Consider the following 19,747-nt stretch of genomic DNA (forward strand, 5'->3'; position numbering starts at 1 on the left):
GGGAACTGCAGTGGAAGAGTGAGCATTGCAGTGGAAGAGTGCGAATTGCTGTGAAAGATAGAATTGCAGTGGAAGAATGAGAATTGCAATGGAAGAGAAGGAATTGCAGTCGAAGAGTGGGAATTGCAGTGGAAGAGTGAGCATTGCAATGGAAGACAGTGAATTGCAGTGGACGAGTCAGCATTGCAGTGGAAGAGAGGGAATTTCAGTGGAAGAGAAGGAATTGCAGTGGAAGAGTGAGAATTGCAGTGGAAGGGTGATAATTGCAGTGGGAGATTGCGAAATGCAGTGGAAGAGTGAGAATTGCAGTGGTAGAAAGGGAACTGCAGTGGAAGTGAAGGAATTTCAGTAGAAGGGTGAGAATTGCAGTGAAAGAGTGAGCATTGCAATGGAAGACAGGGAATTGCAGTGGAAGAGTCAGCGTTGCAGTGGAAGAGAGGGAATTACAGTGGAAGAGAGGGGATTGCAGTGGAAGAGAGGGAATTGCAGTGGAAGATATGGAATTGCTGTGGAAGAGAGGGAATTGCAGTGGAAGTGTGAGAATTGCAGTAGAACAGTTGGAATTGCAGTGGAAGAGTGAGCATTGCAATAGAAGACAGGGAATTGCAGTGGAAGAGTCAGCATTGCGGTGGAAGAGAGGGAATTGCAGTGGAACAGTGAGAGTTGCAGTGGAAGAGAGAATTGGAGAGGAAGAGTGAGAATTGGAGTGGAAGAGAGAGAATTGCAGTGGAAGAGTGAGAATTGCAGTGGAAGATTGTGAAATGCAGTGGTAGAGTGACAATTGCAGTGGAAGAGAGGGAGTTGCAGTGGAAGTGAGGTAATTGCAGTGGAAGTGTGAGAATTGCAGTGGGAGAGTGAGAATTGCAGTGGCTGAATGACAATTGCAGTGGAAGAGATGGAATTGCGGTGGAAGTGTCTGCATTGCAGTGGAAGAAAGGGAATTACGGTGGAGGAGAGGGAATTGCAGTGGAAGAGAGGGAATTGCAGTGGAAGATATGGAATTGCTGTGGAAGAGAGGGAATTGCAGTGGAAGAGTGAGAGTTGCAGTGGAAGAGAGAATTGCAGTGGAAGAGTGAGAATTGCAGTGGAAGAGTGCGAATTGCAGTGGAAGTGTGACAGTTGCAGTGGAAAAGAGGGAGTTGCAGTGGAAGAGAGGAAATTGCAGTGGAAGATTGAGAATTGCAGTGGGAGAGTGAGAGTTGCAGTGAAAGAGAGAATTGCAGTGGAAGAGTGAGGATTGCAGTGGAAGAGAGAATTGGAGAGGAAGAGTGAAAATTGGAGTGGAAGAGCGCAAATTGCAGTGGAGTGTGAGAATTTCAGTTGAAGAGTGAGAATTGCACTGGAAGTTTGAGCATTGCAGTGGATGAGATGTAATGTCAGTTGAACAGTGGGAATTGCAGTGGTAGAAAGGGAACTGCAGTGGAAGTGAAGGAATTTCAGTAGAAGGGTGAGAATTGCAGTGAAAGAGTGAGTATTGCAATGGAAGACAGGGAATTGCAGTGGAAGAGTCAGCGTTGCAGTGGAAGAGAGGGAATTACAGTGGAAGAGTGAGAATTGCAGTGGAAGAGAGGGAATTGCAGTGGAAGAGTGAGAATTGCAGTGGAAGTGTGAGAATTGCATTGGAAGAGTGAGAATTGCATTGGAAGAGTGAGAATTGCAGTGGATGAATGAGAATTGCAGTGGAAGGGATGGAATTGCGGTGGAAGTGTCTGCATTGCAGTGCAAGAGAGGGAATTACAGTGGAAGAGAGAGAATTGAAGTGGAAGAGTGAGAATTGCAGTAGAACAGTGCGAATTGCAGTGGAACTGTGAGCATTGCAATAGAAGACAGGGAATTGCAGTGGAAGAGTCAGCATTGCGGTGGAAGTGTCAGCATTGCAGTGGAAGAGAGGGAATTACAGTGGAAGAGAGGGAATTGCAGTGGAAGAGTGAGAGTTGCAGTGGAAGAGTGAGAATTGCAGTGGAAGATTGCGAAATGCAGTGGAAGAGTGAGAATTGCAGTGGAAGAGAGGGAGTTGCAGTGGAAGCGTGGGAATTGTACTGGAAGAGTGAGAATTGCAGTGGAAGTGTGAGAATTGCAGTGGATGAATGAGAATTGCAGTGGAAGAGATGGAATTGCGGTGGAAGAGACGGAATTGCAGTGGAGAGCGAGAATTGTAGTGGAAGAGTGAGAATTGCAGTGGAAGCGTGAGAATTGCAGTAGAAGAGGGAGAATTGCAGTGGAAGAGTGAGAATCACAGTGGAAGCGTGGGAAATACACTGGAAAAATGAGAATTGCAGTGGAAGAGATGGAATTGCGGTGGAAGAGTGAGAATTGCAGTTGAAGAGAGGGAATTGCGGTTGGAGAGGTGGAATTGCTGTGCAAGAGTGAAAATTGCAGTGGAAGAGAGGGAATAACAGTGGAAGAGATGAAATTGCAGTGGAAGAGTGAGAATTGCAGTGGAAGAATGAGAATTGAAGTTGGAAGAGTGAGAATTGCAGTGGAAAAATGAGAATTGCAGTGGAAGAGTGAGAATTGCAGTGGAAGAGTGAGAATTGCAGTGGAAGGGTGAGAATTGCAGACGAAGAGATTGAATTGCAGTGGAAGAGTGAGAATTGCAGTGAAAGAGAGCATTGCAGTGGAAGAGTGAGAATTGCAGTGGAAGAGTGAGAATTGGAGTGGAAGAGTGGGAATTGCAGTGGAAGAGTGAGCATTGCAATGGAAGACAGGGAATTGCAGTGGAAGAGTGGGAATTGCAGTGGAAGAGTGAGCATTGCAGTGGAAGTGTGAGAATTGCAGTGGATGATTGCGAAATGCAGAGGTAGAGTGACAATTGAAGTGGAAGAGAGGGAATTGCAGTGCAAGAGTGAGAATTGCAGTGGAAAGTGCGAAATGCAGTGGCAGTGTGACAGTTGCAGTGGAAAAGAGGGAGTTGCAGTGAAAGAGAGGGAATTGCAGTGGAAGAGATACAATTGCAGTGGAAGAAAGGGAATTGCAGTGGAAGAGTGAGCATTGCAATGGAAGAGAGGGAATTGCAGTGGAAGAGTGAGAATTGCACTGGAAGATTGAGAATTGCACTGGAAGATTGAGCATTGCAGTGGATGAGAGGGAGTTGCAGTGGAAGAGAGGGAATTGCAGTGGAAGAGTGAGAATTGCAGTGGAAGAGTGAGAATTGCGGTCGAAGAGGGAGAATTGCACTGGACGATTGAGCATTGCAGTGGATGAGAGGCAATTGCAGTGGAAGAGAGGGAATTGCAGTGGAAGAGTGAGAATTGCAGTGGAAAAGTTAGAATTGCAGTGGAAGTGAGGGAACTGCAGTGGAAGAGAGGGGATTGCAGTGGAAGAGTGAGAATTGCATTGGAAGATTGAGCATTGCAGTGGATGAGAGGTAATTTCAGTGGCAGTGAGGGAGTTGCAGTGGAAGAGTAAGAATTGTAGTGGAAGAGTGAGAATTGCAGTCGAAGAGGGAGAATTGCACTGGAAGATTGAGCATTGCAGTGGATGTGATGTAATTGCAGTGGAAGAGAGGGAACTGCAGTGGAAGAGTGAGAATTGCAGTGGAAGAGTGAGCACTGCAGTGGAAGAGTGAGAATTGCAATGGAAGAGAGGGAATTGCAGTGGAAGAGTGAGAATTGCAATGGAAGAGAGGGAATTGCAGTGGAAGAGTCAGCATTGCGGTGGAAGAGTCAGCATTGTAGTGGAAGAGAGGGAATTACAGTGGAAGAGAGGGAATTGCAGTGGAAGAGTGAGCATTGCAGTGGAAGAGTGAGACTTGCAGTGGAAGAGAGAATTGGAGAGGAAGAGTGATAATTGCAGTGGAAGGTGAGAATTGCAGTGGAAGATTGCTCCTCGAAAACTCCAGCAGCAACTAGATGGACTGAAGGGCGTGCTTCGCTGCTGCATTTTTAATATGTTCTCAGAGTGGGAGTGGTGGTTTACTGATTCTTTCCAATCTGTTTCACGGCCTTTACCTCGTGCTGCCCTGAGGGGAAGGTCTTGAAAGCCCCAAAGCAGAGGTCTCGTGTGTGGATCGTCATGATCCATTTCCAATGCTCTGTGCCAAGGGAGCTTACTCCTATTGTGATCTCTTCCATGTCCTTTCCTGTTCGCCACTTTCAGAAAGAGTTAAACGTGACTCATGGCAGGTCCAAGGTCTAATTATTGATTGAGTCAACAGCAAGCCTGCAATCAGCCGTGGGCTAAGGCTGCCAAATGTTGGCCTTGCTGAACTGGGGCATCCTGACCCAGATCTTGGCTGTGTTATTTTTCAACAGGCACGGCCCTGCGGCGGAGAGAAAACAGGCGCAAAGTGTCCCCTGCGATCTCCGAGACGTCATTCAATCGTGCCGTTTGCCCAGCGCCGTTCAATCATCTGAAGACGGACCGGGCGTGATTCTCCACTCCCGCGCCAGTTGGGGGAATCGCCTGGGCCGCCAAAATTTCCCGCGACGCCGGTCCGACGCCCTCCCGTGGCAGGAACGGCCCCATCGTGTTCCGCGGGCCGCAGGCCGGAGAATCACCCGAGACACTCAAAATGGTGATTCTCCGGCGCCCCTGCTATTCTCAGGCCCGGATGGGCCGAGCGGCCTGCCCAAAACGGCGGGTCCCCCCCCCGGAGCAGTCCACACCTGGTCGCTGCCGTCGGGAACGGCGCGGGAACGCTGGGGGTGGGGGGGGCGGCCTGCGGGGGGGGGGGGGGGGGGGGGGGAGGGGGGGGAATCCTGCACCGGGGGGTACCTCAAATGTGGGGTGGTCCGCGATCGGTGCCCACCGATCGTCGGGCCGTCCTCTCTGAAGGGGGACCTCCTTTCTTCCGCTGCCCCGCAAGATGCATCTGCCATCGTCTTGCGGGCGGACTCGGAGAGGACGGCAACCGCGCATGGCCCCCGATCCTAGCCCATTTTCGGGCCCTGAATCGGTTGGGATAGGGGCCGTTTCGCGCCGTCGTGAACCTCGACGGCGTTCACGACGGCGTGGGCACTTCAGCGCGGGAGTGGAGAATCCCGCCCGGAATTTCAGTCCAAGAGTGTGAATTGCAGTGGAAGAGTGAGAATTGCAGTGGAAGAGTGAGAATTACAGTGCAAGAGTGTAATTCGCTCTGGCATCGCATCGACAGTCACTCCAGACCCTTGTTGATGCTTATCTCAAAGTTACTGCAGGCCACTCACTCCACCCAGTCCACTCAGTCCCCACAAACCCACCGAGAAATTTCATGGAATTCACAGTGCAGAAGGAGGTCATTCGGCCCATCGAGTCTGCACCGGTCCTTGGAAAGAGCACCCCGCTTAATCCCACACCTCCACCCTACCCCCGTTACTCAGTAACACCACCTAAATGTTTGGATAGTAAGGGACAATTTATCACGGCCAATCCACCTAACCTGCACATCTTTAGACAGCGGAAGGAAACTGGAGCACCCGGAGGAAACCCACGCAGACACGGGGGAGAACGTGCAAACTCCACACACACAGTCACCCGTGCCCAGAATTGGACCCGGGCCCTGGGAGCTGTGTGGCAGCAGTGCTAACCACCGTGCCGCCAATCTTAGAGTCAGAGTTTTACAGCATGGAAACAGACCCTTCGGCCCATCGCTGACCATCAAGCACCTATCTATTTGAATCCCATTTCCCAGCACTTGGTGCGTCGCCTTGTTTGCTGTGGAGTTTCAATCGCTCATCTAAATGCTTCTTCAATGTGACAGTTCCCGCCTCTCCCACCCTTTCAGGCAGCGAGTTCCAGATTCCCACCACCTTCTGGGGGATAAGGTTTTTCCTCAAATCCCCTCTAAACCTCCAGGCCCTTACTTTAAACCTATTCCTCTGGTTACTGACCCCTCCACTAAGGGGATAAGCGCTTTGCTATCCACCCTATCTATGTCCCTCATAATATTATACACCTCAATCAGCTCCCCCCTCAGCCTTCTCTGCTCCAAGGAGAACAACCCCGGCCTAACCAGCCTCTCTTCATAGCTGAGACGCTCCAGCCCAGACAGCATCCTGGTGAATCTCTGCTGCACCGTCTCCAGTGCAATCACCTCCTTCCTATTGTTAATCACACTGGGGTAACACGGATTGGATTGGATTGGATTTGTTTATTGTCACGTGTACCGAGGTACAGTGAAAAGTATTTTTCTGCGAGCAGCTCAACAGATCATTAAGTACATGGGAAGAACAGGGAATAAAAGAAAATACATAACAGGGCAACACAACATTTTAAATGTAACGACATAAGCACTGGCATCGGATGAAGCACACAGGGTGCAGTGTTAATGAGGTCAGTCCATAAGAAGGTCATTTAGGAGTCTGGTGACAGTGGGGAAGAAGCTGTTTTTGAGTCTGTTCGTGCGTGTTCTCAGACTTCTGTATCTCCTGCCCGATGGAAGAAGTTGGAAGAGTGAGTAAGCCGGGTGGGAGGGATCTTTGATTATGCTGCCCGCTTCCCCCATGCAGCGGGAGGTGTCGATGGAGTCAATGGATGGGAGGCGGGTTCGTGTGATGGACTGGGCGGTGTTCACGACTCTCTGAAGTTTCTTGCGGTCCTGGGCCGAGCAGTTGCCATACCAGGCTTTGATGCAGCCAGATAGGATGCTTTCTATGGTGCATCTGTAAAAGTTGGTAAGGGTTAATGTGGACATGCCGAATTTCCTTAGTTTCCTGAGGAAGTATAGGCGCTGTTGTGCTTTCTTGGTGGTAGCTTCGACGCGGGTGGACCAGGACAGATTTTTGGAGATGTGCACCCCTAGGAATTTGAAACTGCTAACCATCTCCACCTCGGCCCCGTTGATGCTGACAGGGGTGTGTACAGTACTTTGCTTCCTGAAGTCAATTACCAGCTCTTTTGCTGGCATTTAAGGAGAGATTGTTGTCACTACACCACTCCACTAGGTTCTCTATCTCCCTCCTGTATTCAGACTCATCGTTATTCGAGATCCAGCCCACTATGGTCGTATCGTCAGCAAACTTGTAGATGGAGTTGGAACCAAGCTTTGCCACGCAGTCGTGTGTGTACAGGGAGTAGAGTAGGGGGCTAAGTACGCAGCCTTGGGGGCGCCGGTATTGAGGACTATTGTGGAGGAGGTGTTGTTGTTCATTCTTACTGATTGTGGTCTGTTGGTCAGAAAATCGAGGATCCAGTTGCAGAGTGGGGAGCCAAGTCCTAGCTTTTGGAGCTTTGATATGAGCTTGGCTGGGATTATGGTGTTGAAGGCGGAGCTGTAGTCAATAAATAGGAGTCTGATGTAGGAGTCCTTGTTTTCGAGATGCTCTAGGGATGAGTGTAGGGCCAGAGAAATGGTGTCTGATGTGGACCGGTTGCAGCGGTATGCAAATTGCAGTGGATCAAGGCGTTCTGGGAATATGGAGGTGATGCGCTTCATGATCAACCTTTCGAAGCACCTACGAAAGGTTGACTGAAGTCAGGGCCACTGGTCGGTAGTCATTGAGGCATGTTGCCTGGTTCTTCTTTGGTACCGGTATGATGGTGGTCTTCTTGAAGCAGGTGGGGACTTCGGAGTGGAGTAGGGACAGGTTAAAGATGTCCGTGAATACCTCTGCCAGCTGGCCCGCGCAGGCTCTGAGTGCACGACCAGGGATCCCGTCCGGGCCCGTCCCCTTCTGAGGGTTCACTTTCAGGAAGGCCAATCTGACTTCGGAAGCTGTGATGGTGGGTATGGGTGAATTATGGGCTGCTGGGGCACTCGCCAGCGGATTGTTGGTTACCTGCTCGAACCGAGCATAGAATGCATTGAGTTCATCGGGGAGGGGTGCGCTGCTGCCAGAGATACTGTTTGGCTTCGCTTTGTAGCCCGTTATGTTGTTTAGTCCTTGCCGCAACCGCCGAGAGTCTGTCTGTGACTCTAGCTTGGTTTGATATTCTCTCTTGGCATCTTGGATGGCTTTGCGGAGATCGTACCTCGATTTCTTTTATAGGTCAGGATCGTCTGTCTTGAATGCCTCAGATCTGTCCTTCAGTAGGGAGTCAATCTCGCGATTGAGCCATGGTTTCCGGTTGGGGAACGTACGTACTATTTTCTTTGGCACGCAGTCGTCCACACATTTGCTGATGAAGTCTGTGACGGTGGTGGCATACTCATTTAAGTTGGTCGCTGAGTTCTTAAATATGGACCAGTCCACTGTCTCTGCAGTCACGTAAGAGCTCTTCTGTCTCCTCGGACCAGCACTGCACAACCTTCTTAGCTGGATTCTCCCGCTTGAGTTTCTGCTTGTATGCTGGGAGAAGGAGCACAGTCTTATGGTCTGAGTTCCCAAAGTGCGGTCGGGGGATGGAACGGTAGGCGCCCTTGATTTTTGAGTAGCAGTGGTCAAGATGTTGTCGCCCCTGGTGGGACAGGAGATGTGCTGGTGGAATTTTGGCAGTACACTCTTGAGGTTGGCCTTGTTGAAGTCTCCGGCCACGATGAACAAGGCCTCCGGGTGTTCTGTTTCGTAGTTGTTTATTACTGTGTATAGTTCGTCCAGCGCCTTACCCACTTCTGCCTGGGTTGGGATGTAGACCGCTGTGATAATGGCTGAAGTGAACTCACGTGGAAGATAATATGGGCGGCACTTCACGGTCAGTTATTCCAGGTCTGGGAGCAGTAGGTCACCAGAGTCGCCACATCCAAGGCACCAGGAGGAGCTGATGAGGAGGCAAACCCCTCCACCCTTTGCTTTGCTTGATGGTGCCGTGCGGTCCGCCCGGTGAATTGAGAAGCCTTCAGGTTGTATGGCACAGTCCGGTGAGGCAGGGGTGAGCCATGTCTCTGTGAAACAGAGCACACAGCAGTCTCTTACTTCCCTCTGAGAGGTAAGTCTGGCGTTAAGTTCATTCAGCTTGTTTTCGATCGCTTGGACGTTTGCCAGGAGTATGCTGGAGAGAGGGGTCTTGAAACCGCGTTGCTCCAGTCTAACCTGCAGACCGCCGCGTTTCCCTCGCTTCCTCGGTCGGCGGCTGCTGCTGGATGATCCTGGGATCTGATGGCAGATGTCAGCTCTTGTGGAAGGTAGGTGGTTGCGTCTGGCGGGGTCCAGGGTGCTGGCGGGGACCAGGGCGCTGTTTACGTATCTGGGGTCGCGTCTGGCAGGGTCCCGGGCGCTGGTTGAGGTAGAGGGGTTGCTAGGGGGGCATGTTTGCGATCCGGATGGGTCCCGGCATTCTGCGGGCGCAGGAATACCTTGCAGCGCGTTCGGGTCCTCATGAGTGGTCTCCGCCGTTTCGGGGGTCCTGGGTCGTGGGCAGGGGCTTCCTGAGGCAGGTTGGGCTGGGTCTCGTGGTCTGTTCCTTCCCTGGGCGCTCCTGGGGTCGGATCATGAAATAGGCCCGGTCGAGCCTCCAGGTGGATTTTACTTTCTTCCATCACCAGGTAGGTTGGGTTGTTGGGCGGGCCTCTCTGGGTCGGGTCGCTGGGCGGGTCTCTGGGGGCCGCGTTGGGCCGGGTCTTGCCGTCGGGGGTCGGGTCGGGAGCTCCGGGGACTGGGCAAGGCGATCCGGGGGCTGGGGTCGGTACTTAGGCCGGGTTGGGAGCTCCGAGGTCCGGGTCGGCTCCAAATCGAGGTCGTGGCTTCCCTTCCAGTTTGGGCCCGATTTTCTTCCAGGTCGCGGAGGTCAGGTCGGGTCGGGTCAAAAGGTCTCCACGGGCCTCGGAGGATGTTCAAGCCTGCAAGAGAAGATAAGAGAGAGAAGTTAGTAATAATGTTAGTTTTAGAGTTATTTTTTAAAAGATTAGAACGAGTATAGGTTAAGTAAAAAGTGGATCTGTTTGGGAGGGCTCGCAGAGGACTGCAACTGGATGCAGTTGTACTTGAAAGTAAACACCAAACTTTGATGTTAGTTCAATACGCTTTGTTGACCTTGTTGAGCAGTGCACACAGTTTGCTGTGGGTTTGACACTCTACTAATCTAAGCGTGCTTACTATAACTAACTAGACCAGACTAGCTCTGAGCCACGTGTAGAAGGCGCTAACTGATATATACACCCTGACTGTCACTACAGTTGTCACCAGTGGAAAGAGGCAGAGTGTTGATGCCTCGTGTGTTTTATAGTGGGAGACCACCTTCTAGTGTTCTGCCTGGTGATTGGTTGTGTTCTGTCCTGTGTGTTGATTGGCTGTACTGGGTGTCTGTCACTGCCTGTCTGTATCTCATTATGTGCATGAGTGCATATCATGACACCTATAGTATGGCGACCAGAACTGTACCCAGTACTCCAACTGTAGCCTAACCTTCTTCCTTTATCTATTGAACATTATACACTCCCCCCGCACCTTCTTTCAACCATAAGGTCAGAAGAAATAGGCGTAGGAGGAGGCTATGGAGCCCCTTGAGCATGTTCTGCTATTCAATTCGACCATAGCTGATCTGATGTGGCCTGAACTCCACGAGCGGGATTCTCCACTCCCACGCCGAAGTGGCCGCGCCGCCGTGAACGGCGTCGAGGTTCACGACGGCGCGGAACGGCCCCGGTCCCGACCGATTCAGGCCCTGACAATGGACCAGGATCGGGGCCGCGTCATCTCCACGCGCCAGGCCTTGTCGCCCGCGTAAAAGCGGCGCCGCATAGACGACGCGGCCGGCGCCGCATAGCGGGCATCATCCGCGCATGCGCGGTTGTCGTCCTCTCTAAATCCGCCCCGCAAGAAGATGGGGGATGGATCTTGCGGGGCCGAGGAAGGAAGGAGGTCCTCCTTCAGAGAGGACGGCTCGACGATCGGTGGGCACTGATCGCGGGCCACCCCACATGCCAGGTGAAGCCCGGTGCAGGATCCCCCCTCGCCGCCCCCCCCAGCGTTCACGCACCGCTCACGACTGCAGCGACCAGGTGTGGACGGCGCCGGGGGGGGAACCCGCCGTTCTGGCCAGGCCGCTCGGCCCATCCGGGCCTCAGAATAGCGGGGGTGCCAGAGAATCGCCCTTTTGGGTGTCTCCGGCGATTCTCCGGCCTGCGAAACTCGACCGGGCCGTTCCCGCCGCTCGGGAGGGCGTCGGACCGGCGTCCCCGGAAATTTTGGCGGCCCAGGCGATTCTCCCAACCACCATGGGAGTGGAGAATCGCGCCCAATGTTTCTATTCCTTGTCAATCAAAACCCCGTCCAACACGGCCTTGAACGATTCGACAACCCAGCCACTACTGCTTGTTGGGGAAAAGAGTTACAAACACAAATGTGAACCTCGGGGAGGGGGAGGGGGGGGGGGGGGGGGGAAGAAATTTCTTCTCGACCCTTGTTCTAAATGGGAGACCCATCACGTTTAAACTGGCACCCCAGTTATAGATGCCACCAAGAGGGGAAACAGCCTCTGGGTATTTATTCTCTCAAACCCACTAAGAAGCAGGTACGATTACCCCAGCTATTAGGCTAATGGACTTCTCTTAAGTGCCAGCAAATCACCAATAGTCCTTCTTAAAGAGATCACAGGTACACACCGTTCTTGAGGTGTGGTCTTACCAATGTCCTGTTGTGGCAACACATCCTGAACCTATACTCTGTACCCATTACAATAAGGCCCACCTCTGTATTTTGTCCTAAAACATTGGCTTAGCCCCGGTTTTTAGGCCCTACCTCATGGAGGGCATTAGCCCCAAGACTCTCAGTATAAAAGAAACCTCTCTCTCGCCCTCTCGCTCTCTTACCCAGCCTCTCTCTCTCGCCCCATCTCTCTCTCTCTTGCTCCTTCCTTCTCTCTCCCCATCTCTCTCTCACCCCGTCGCTGTCCCTCTTTCTCGCCCCGTCTCACTCCCTCTCTCTCACCCTGGGCGTGATTCTCCGACCCCCCTCCCCGCCGGGTCGGAGAATCGCCGGGGGCTGGCGTGAATTCCGCCCCCGCCGGTTGCCGAAGTCTCCGGCACCGGATATTCAGCGGGGGCGGGAATCGCGGCGCGCCGGTTGGCGGGCCCCCCCGCTCGATTCTCCGGCCCGGATGGGCCGAAGTCCCGCCGCTAAAATGCCTGTCCCGCCGGCGTAAATTAAACCACCTACCTTACCGGCGGGACAAGGTGGCGCGGGCGGGCTCCGGGGTCCTGGTCGCCGGGGGGTGCCCCCACGGTGGCCTGGCCCGTGATCGGGGCCCACCGATCCGCGGGTGGGCCTGTGCCGTGGGGGCACTCTTTTCTTTCCGCCTCCGCCACGGTCTCCACCATGGCGGAGGCAGAAGAGACTCCCTCCACTGCGCATGCGCGGGAAACTGTCAGCGGCCGCGAACGCTCCCGTGCATGCGCCGCCCCGACATGTCATTTCCGCGCCAGCTGGCAGGGCACCAAAGGCTGTTTCCTCCAGCTGGCGGGGCGGAAATTCCTCCGGCGTCGGCCTAGCCCCTCAATGTTGGCGCTCGGCCCCCAAAGATGCGGAAGGCGGCGCGATGCCCGTCTGATTGGCGCCGTTATGGGCGCCAGTCGGCGGACATCGCGCCGTTTCCGGAGAATTTTGCCCCCTGTCTCTCTCCCCATCTCTCTCTCCCTCTCTCGCCCCGTCTCTCTCCCTATCTCTCTCTCGCCCCCATCTCTCTCTCTCGCTCCTTCCTTCTCTCTCTCATCCCGTCTCTCTTGCCCCGTCTCTCTCTCCCTCTCTCGCCCCGTATCTCTCCCTCTCTCTCGCCCCGTCTCACTCACTCTCTCTCACCCTGTCTCTCTCCCCATCTCTCTCTCCCTCTCTCGCCCGTCTCTCTCCCTATCTCTGTCTCGCTCCATCTCTCTCTCTCTCTTGCTCCTTCCTACTCTCTCCCTCTCTCTCGCCCCGTCTCTCTCTCCCTCTCTCGCCCTGTATCTCTCCCTCTCTCTCGCCCCGTCTCACTCCCTCTCTCTCACCCTGTCCCTGTCCCCATCTCTCTCTCCCTCTTTCTCGCCCCGTCTCTCTCCCCATCTCTCCCCATCTCTCTCTCGCCCCGACTCTCTGTCTCGTTTGACCCATCTCTTTCATTCTCTCGCTCCATCTCTCGCTCTCTCTCTCACCCCATCTCTTTCAGTTCCGTTCTCTTGTCCGTTTCTCGCTCTTTCTCGCTGACTGTCTCACTCGCGGTCCATCTGTCTCTCTCTCTCTCACACTCCCTTGCCCCATCCCTCTCAGAGTTGCTCTCTAGCCTGTTTCTCTTTCTCTCTCTTGCTATCTGTCTCTCGCTCTCTCCTGGTCCATCAGCTAGACTCCCGTTCCTGAGACTAAGTGTTGATGACGGGACCTCTATGACAGCAAAACTGGTGCCGCACCTGGAATGATTCAGAGACCATTAGAATAATAATCTTTATTGTTACAAATAGGCTCACATTAACACTGCAATGAAGTGACTGTGAAAAGCCCCTAGTCGCCACATTCCGGCGCCTGTTCGGGTACACAGAGGGAGAATTCAGAATGTTCAATTCACCGAACAGCACGTCTTTCGGGACTTGTGGGAGGAAACCGGAGCACCCGGAGGAAACCCACGCACACACGGGGAGGACGTGCAGACTCCGCACAGACAGTGGCCTAAGCCGGGAATCGAACCTGGGACCCTGGAGCTATGAAGCAACAGTGCTAACCACTGTGCTATAAGGGGCTAGCACCCATCCTCAACCACCCCCCCCCCTCATTCTCCTCTTCAGACGAGGCTTGGTGTTCCTCCTCCTGCTCCAGCACAGCCCCTGCTGTGCGATGTTGCGGAGAACACAGCAGGCCACTATGTGGCAGTAGACCCTCCCAGTGCTATACCGGAAGGCCCGTCCAGAGCGGTCCAGGCACCTGAATCGTATCTTCAGAGTGACGAAGCGCCACTCGACCACGGACCTGCTCGCTGCGTGGGCGTCGTCATATCAAGTCTGCGAGTCGGTCTGTGGCCCGCGGATAGGCGTCGTAGTGGGTAACCCCTGTCACCCAAAAGCAAATCCCCCAGCCCAGACGGCACATCGAAGAGGCCGGGAGCCGTTGAGTGCGCCAGGATGAAGGCATCGTGCACACTGCCCGGGCATCGGGCACAGATGTGTACGATGCACATCTCATGATCACACACCAGCTGCACTTTCATCGAGTGGAACGCTTTTGGTTTGTGGAGATCAGCCTGTCATCTGCAGGTTCTCGTAGGGGGGGGGCGTGCATCCCGTCGACCACCCCCTAGACCCGGGGGCACCTCGGCGATGGCGGCGAATCCCGCTGCCCGGGCATCCTGGTGGGTTCGGTCCACAATGAAATGGATGTATTGTGCCACTGGGCATACAGGACCTCTGTGACAGCGCAGATGCACCTGTGCGCTGAGCTCTGTGAGATCCCAGACAGATCGCCACTCAGCGCCTGGGAGCAGCCCATGTCGTAAATGTTCAGGGCAACCGTCACCCTGACGGCCACCGAGAGCATGCCCCCCCCCTCCCCCTCCCCAACACCCTCGCGGTGACAGGCGTGACATCATCTGGCAGATATGTCACACTGCCCTCCTGCTCAGCCGGAGGCTTCAACGGCATTCCCGGTCCGGCAGGTTCGTGAATGACAGGCTGTGCCGGTACCCACGAGGCCTCAAGCGGCGCTTCCTTTGCACCTCCGCCTCGGCCTGTTGGGCGGCCGCCCCCTGTTCCTCTGGGGCAGGCTCCGCTGCCGCAGCTTCCCCCTCCGCGGGCAGCTCCAGCTCATACAGCCACAGCGCATCCCCAGGGCTGCGGCAACTAAGAAGAAGGCCACCATTGCTGATTGTATTCCAATCTCCATTGTCTGCAGGGTGGGTGGTCAGTCGGGTGCGCCGCAAGATGGCTGCCTTGCAGGCCGCAGCACGGTAGCACAGTGGTTAGCACAATTGCTTCACAGCTCCAGGGTCCCAGGTTCGATTCCGGCTTGGGTCACTGTCTGTGCGGAGTCTGCACATCCTCCCCGTGTCTGCGTGGGTTTCCTCCGGGTGCTCCGGTTTCCTCCCACAGTCCAAAGATGTGCAGGTTAGGTGGATTGGCCGTGATAAATTGCCCTTAGTGTCCAAAATTGCCCTTAGTGTTGGGTGGGGTTACTGGGTTATGGGGATAGGGTGGAGGTGTTGACCTTGGGTAGGGTGCTCTTTCCCAGAGCCGGTGCAGACTCGATGGGCCGAATGGCCTCCTTGTGCACTGTAAATTCTATGATAATCTATGATAATGGCCGTCCCGTGGGGGGGTCACCCCGGCCCAAAGGCCTGTCCCCCTGTCACCCCCCCATCCCAGCCCTGGCAGAAGGCAGAAGCCGTGTCCCCCCCCCCCCCCCCCCCCAGCCCTCCCGCCAGCCAGCTCGACCAGTGTCAAGGCCTGCAGCCCACGGTCGCGCCTCTCCGTGTTCTACCTCCTCTCTCTCCCTCATCAGCCACAGCGCCTGATTCCCAATTTTTAAAGCTGTCTGGAATTCCGCCCAGTGGAGGTGGAGAATCGTGGAGGTCCCGGAGATCGCGGTCAGGCCCGCAAATTATATGCCAACGGGGTTTACTATCTGTGTGGAGTGGAATGCATCGACGCCGCTTTCGAGGCGACGGATAATTGCGATTTGGTATGAAACCGACGCCCGCCACAATTTGAGCATCAAAACAGATTCTCCGCCCAATCGCATATCCCAATTCCAGCATCAGCCAACAGAGAATCCCACCATGTCTCTCTCTCTCTCACTGTCCATCTTTCTCTCTCTCGTAGTCCATCGCTCTCTTTCTCGCAGTCCATCTCTCTCACACTCGCAGTCTGCCGTTCTCTCTCCAGCAGTCCATCTTTCTCTCTATCATTTACTCTTTTTTTCCTCCCTGTTCTCCTCTATGTCTGTCTCTCTTTCTGCCCATCTCTATTGTGCTGTCCCCTCACTCTCTTGCACCGTCTCTCTCTCATTGGCCTGCTGGCTCCCACCACTACCGCACCACCGCACCCGAATCCCCACTGGCCTGCACTTTCCCTGCCCAATCCTCAGCATGCTCTCCCAACCCAATCCCCACCCAAGCGTGGTGTCTCGTCACCCTGCTCCCTGCCTCCTCTCCTCCCCCTTTCCCGGCAGGATGTCATCAACCAACCGCCCCAGGCCAGAAGCAAGAGCCAGGGCCAACTTTTTATCAGGCTCACTGTGGCCTACATTCCAAAGCTGGCAAGGCCTGGGGATGAGGTAGGTGGAGGACCGGGCAAGGGGAAGGTGGCTTGGGGCATTTGGTTCGAGTCAGTTGGCAAAGAGTCCAGGATAAGGTGACCTAAACTTTCCCAAGGATACAAGTCATGTTGAATGTTTGTTGCAAGTGAAGATCAACATTGACTGGGTTCCAAAGGCAAACAGTTGACAGCTGGACGATTGTGGGCGAGGTGACCCACACACCAGCCGGCACCACCCACTGCCTCTCTTTCCCCCCATTGGCCCATGACTCAATGGCCTCGGGTATAAATGGCCCTGGACTGGGGGACTGGGGTTTCACACACCAGGGATTGTCTGCTCGTGCGTACAGGTCGAGGGTAAGTGTGAAGGATGTCTCCTGTGAAGGGGGAGGGAGGGCAGATCATCTGCTACGTGAGTACTGCTTCACCCCCTCCTCCTCGCCCCAGGCAGTTGTCAGCAACTCAGGCAGACCCACACCTCTGACCCCCATCCTCTCCACAAAGAGAGGGGAGAGAGAGTAACAGCGTGTCCCCTTCTCCTTCCCTCCTGTTCCATCCATCCAACTCTTCATTCTCTCTCCTCCCCATCTTTCGCCAACCTCCCTACCCCGATGCTCTTCCCCAGAGAAGCAAGGTCTTGGATTGGCATTGAATAGGACTGGCATTGAATCTGCGTTTCGTTGCATGTCTGCGCTGAGGTCGAGGATTCAGGGGGTCATTCTGTGTCAGCGCTGAATCTGACTGTCTACTTACTCTACAGAGACAGCACTCACCATGAAGATCTTTCTCCTGATGTCCATCTCGTGCCTGATGGCTCCACTCGTCATCGGCGAGGAACAGGAAGGTAAATGCTTGCACCTCTGCACACATTAAGCACGCATAGAGCATCACACACACAGCCCGACACCCCCTGTCCTCAACAAACACCTCGTCTTCTCTCGCCTTTGCGACAATGAACCTTCTCAACATACGTCACATGGTCATTATTTTAGATGGTTGGTTAAAGAGGCATGTTTTGAAGGGATTCGTAAAAGGAGGATCAGGAAAGGTGGGAAAGTTTAGGGAAGTTGTCACAGAGCTCGTGGCTCAGGCAACTGAAGGCACGGCCGCCAATGGTGGAGCGATGAAAATCCCCGAAACGCAGGAGGCCAGCATTAGAGTGGGGCTGATACATCAGAGGGTCCCATCGAATCCCTACAGTGCAGAAGGAGGCCGGTCTGGCCATCAAGCCTGTACTGACCCATCAAAAGAGCTCCCTATCTAGGCCCATCCCCACCCTATCTGCATAACCTTTGGTCATTAAAGGGTAATTTTAGCATCATCAATCCACCTAATCTTCATATTTTTGGACATCCAAGGGACAATTTATCACGGCTAATCCACCTAACCTGCACATCCTTGGACTGTGGGAGGAAACCGGAGAACCAGGGGGAAACCCACCCAGACACGGCGAGATAGTGCAGACTCCGCACAGACAGTGACCCGAGGTTGGAATCAAACCCAGGTCCCTGGTGCTGTGAGGCAGCAGTGCTAACCACTGTGTGGGGCTGGAGGAGATAACGGAGATGGGGAGTAGGTGAGGCCATGTCAGGGTTTGAAAAGGAAAAGGAGAATTTTGAAGGCGCCAATGTAGGTTAGCGAGGAGAGGGGAAAAAGGAGTTCCTTGTGAGGTAAGACGCCGACGGCAGGGATTTGAATGGCCTTAGGTTTATAAGATTTTCAAAAATTCATTTACGGAATGTGGCCGTCGCTGGTTAGGCCCAGCATTGATTTCCCATCCCAAGTTGCCCTTCAGAAGGTGATGGGTGAGCTGTCTTCTTGAACCGCTGCCGTCCTTGAGATGTAGGTACACACACAGTGCTGTTAGGGAGGGAGTTCCAGGGTGTTACCCCAGCGGCAGTGAAGGAGCGGGGATATATGAAAATGAAAATCGTTTATTGTCACGAGTAGGCTTCAATGAAGTTACTGTGAAAAGCCCCTAGTCGCCACATTCCGGCGCCTGTTCGGGGAGGCTGGTACGGGAATTGAACCCGCGCTGCTGGCCTGCCTTGGTCTGCTTTCAAAGCCAGCGATTTAGCCCAGTGAGCTAAACCAGCCAGTGGATATATTTCCAAGTCGGGGTGGGGAGTGACACGGAGGGGAACCTCCAGGCGGTGGGGTTCCCAGGTATCTGCTGCTCTCGTCCTTCTAGATGGTGGAGGTGGTGGGTTTGGAAGGTGCTGGCCAAGGAGCCTTGGTGAGTTGCTGCCGTGCATCTTGTAGACGGGACACACGGCTGCCACTGTGCGTCGGTGGTGGAGGGAGTGAATGTTTGTGGAAGGGGAGCAATCAAGCGGGGCTGCTTTGTCCTGGATGGTGTTGAGCTTCTCGAGTGTTGTTGGAGCTGCGCTCTTCGAGGCGAGTGGTGATGAACGTGGGCACGCGTTGGAATAGTCACACCGCAGGTTGATTCTGCACCGTGTTAACCAGGTGAGCCAGTAACCCGGGCCTTCTCTGTTCTGTCTCCTCTGTAGGATTTGTCGAGGATTCACTGCTGTTTCTGACAGACTCGCGCAGTGAGCATGTGGTGTTGTCGCTGAGAAAGGAGATGAGTCTCAGTGACTTGACGCTCTGCTTGAGGTTTAACACCGAGCTCCGCACCAAGCACTCGCTATTCTCCTACAATACCCGCGATCTGCTGCTGGCCCGGGAGGACGACAGGACCATGAGGGTGAGCATTGGAGGCAAGGAGCTGCGATTCAGGCTGCCAGCTGACCTCTGGGGCTGGGTCCACGTGTGCGTCGCCCGCGACGCCAGCGCCGGACTGGTCGCCCTGTACATCAACGGGGAGCCCACCGTCCGCAAGCAGCTGCAGAGCGCGCCCACCATTACGATGAGCGGCAGCGTCATCCTGGGACACGAGCAAGACAAGATCGGGCAGGAGTCCAGTTACGTGGGCGAGATGGTCGACGTCAACCTTTACGACCGCGTTTTGTCACCCAGGACAATCCGCCGCCTGGCACGAGGCGAGTCGGAGGCGCAAGGGAACGTAATTAGCTGGCTGACCGCCAGCATTCAAACCAAAGGAAATGTAGTCATCCAGAGGTCAACCAGGGTTCAGTAGTCAAGCTTGTGCGAAGGGCCGTGGAGCCTCCTAAGAGAGCCTGTACAATGAAGTGCACCAATCTTCCACACTGTAACATGCCTGCGTGGGTCATGGAAATAAATTTATTTCGCCTGCAATCCTATTGCCTTTTCACAATTTCTCCAGTGTGTGTTACCCTCTTGATATTCACAAAAATTATAAACTGAATGAGAAAAACTGGTAAAGCGCAGGACTGATCCTCTGACAGTGCAGCACTCCCTCAGTACTGACCGTCTGACAGTGCGGCACTCCCTCAGTACTGATCCTCTGACAGTGCGGCACTCCCTCAGTACTGACCCTCTGACAGTGCAGCATTCCCTCAGTACTGACCGTCTGACAGTGCGGCACTCCCTCAGTACTGACCTTCTGACAGTGCAGCACTCCCTCAGTACTGACCCTCGGACAGAGCAGCACTCCCTCAGTACTGACCCTCTGACAGTGCAGCACTCCCTCAGTACTGACACTCTGACAGTGCAGCACTCCCTCAGTACTGACCCTCTGACAGTGCAGCATTCCCTCAGTACTGACCGTCTGACAGTGCGGCACTCCCTCAGTACTGACCGTCTGACAGTGCGGCACTCCCTCAGTACTGACCCTCTGACAGTGCAGCACTCCCTCAG

General features: G+C 54.3%; 1 protein-coding gene across 1 annotated transcript in view; it reads left to right on the forward strand.

Moving 5' to 3' along the window:
* LOC140404764 (serum amyloid P-component-like) overlaps positions 1 to 19,230 on the forward strand; it is a 61,421-nt gene extending 42,191 nt beyond the window's left edge. The window contains exons 2-3 of the mRNA XM_072493482.1: positions 16,764 to 16,847; positions 18,517 to 19,230. Of these exons, the coding sequence (XP_072349583.1) occupies positions 16,764 to 16,847; positions 18,517 to 19,106 (674 nt within the window). The 3' untranslated portion in view covers positions 19,107 to 19,230. The remainder of the gene's footprint in view (positions 1 to 16,763; positions 16,848 to 18,516) is intronic.
* Positions 19,231 to 19,747: the final 517 nt, after the last annotated feature.

Source organism: Scyliorhinus torazame, chromosome 31 (assembly GCF_047496885.1).
Source record: "Scyliorhinus torazame isolate Kashiwa2021f chromosome 31, sScyTor2.1, whole genome shotgun sequence".
Classification (NCBI taxonomy): domain Eukaryota; kingdom Metazoa; phylum Chordata; class Chondrichthyes; order Carcharhiniformes; family Scyliorhinidae; genus Scyliorhinus; species Scyliorhinus torazame.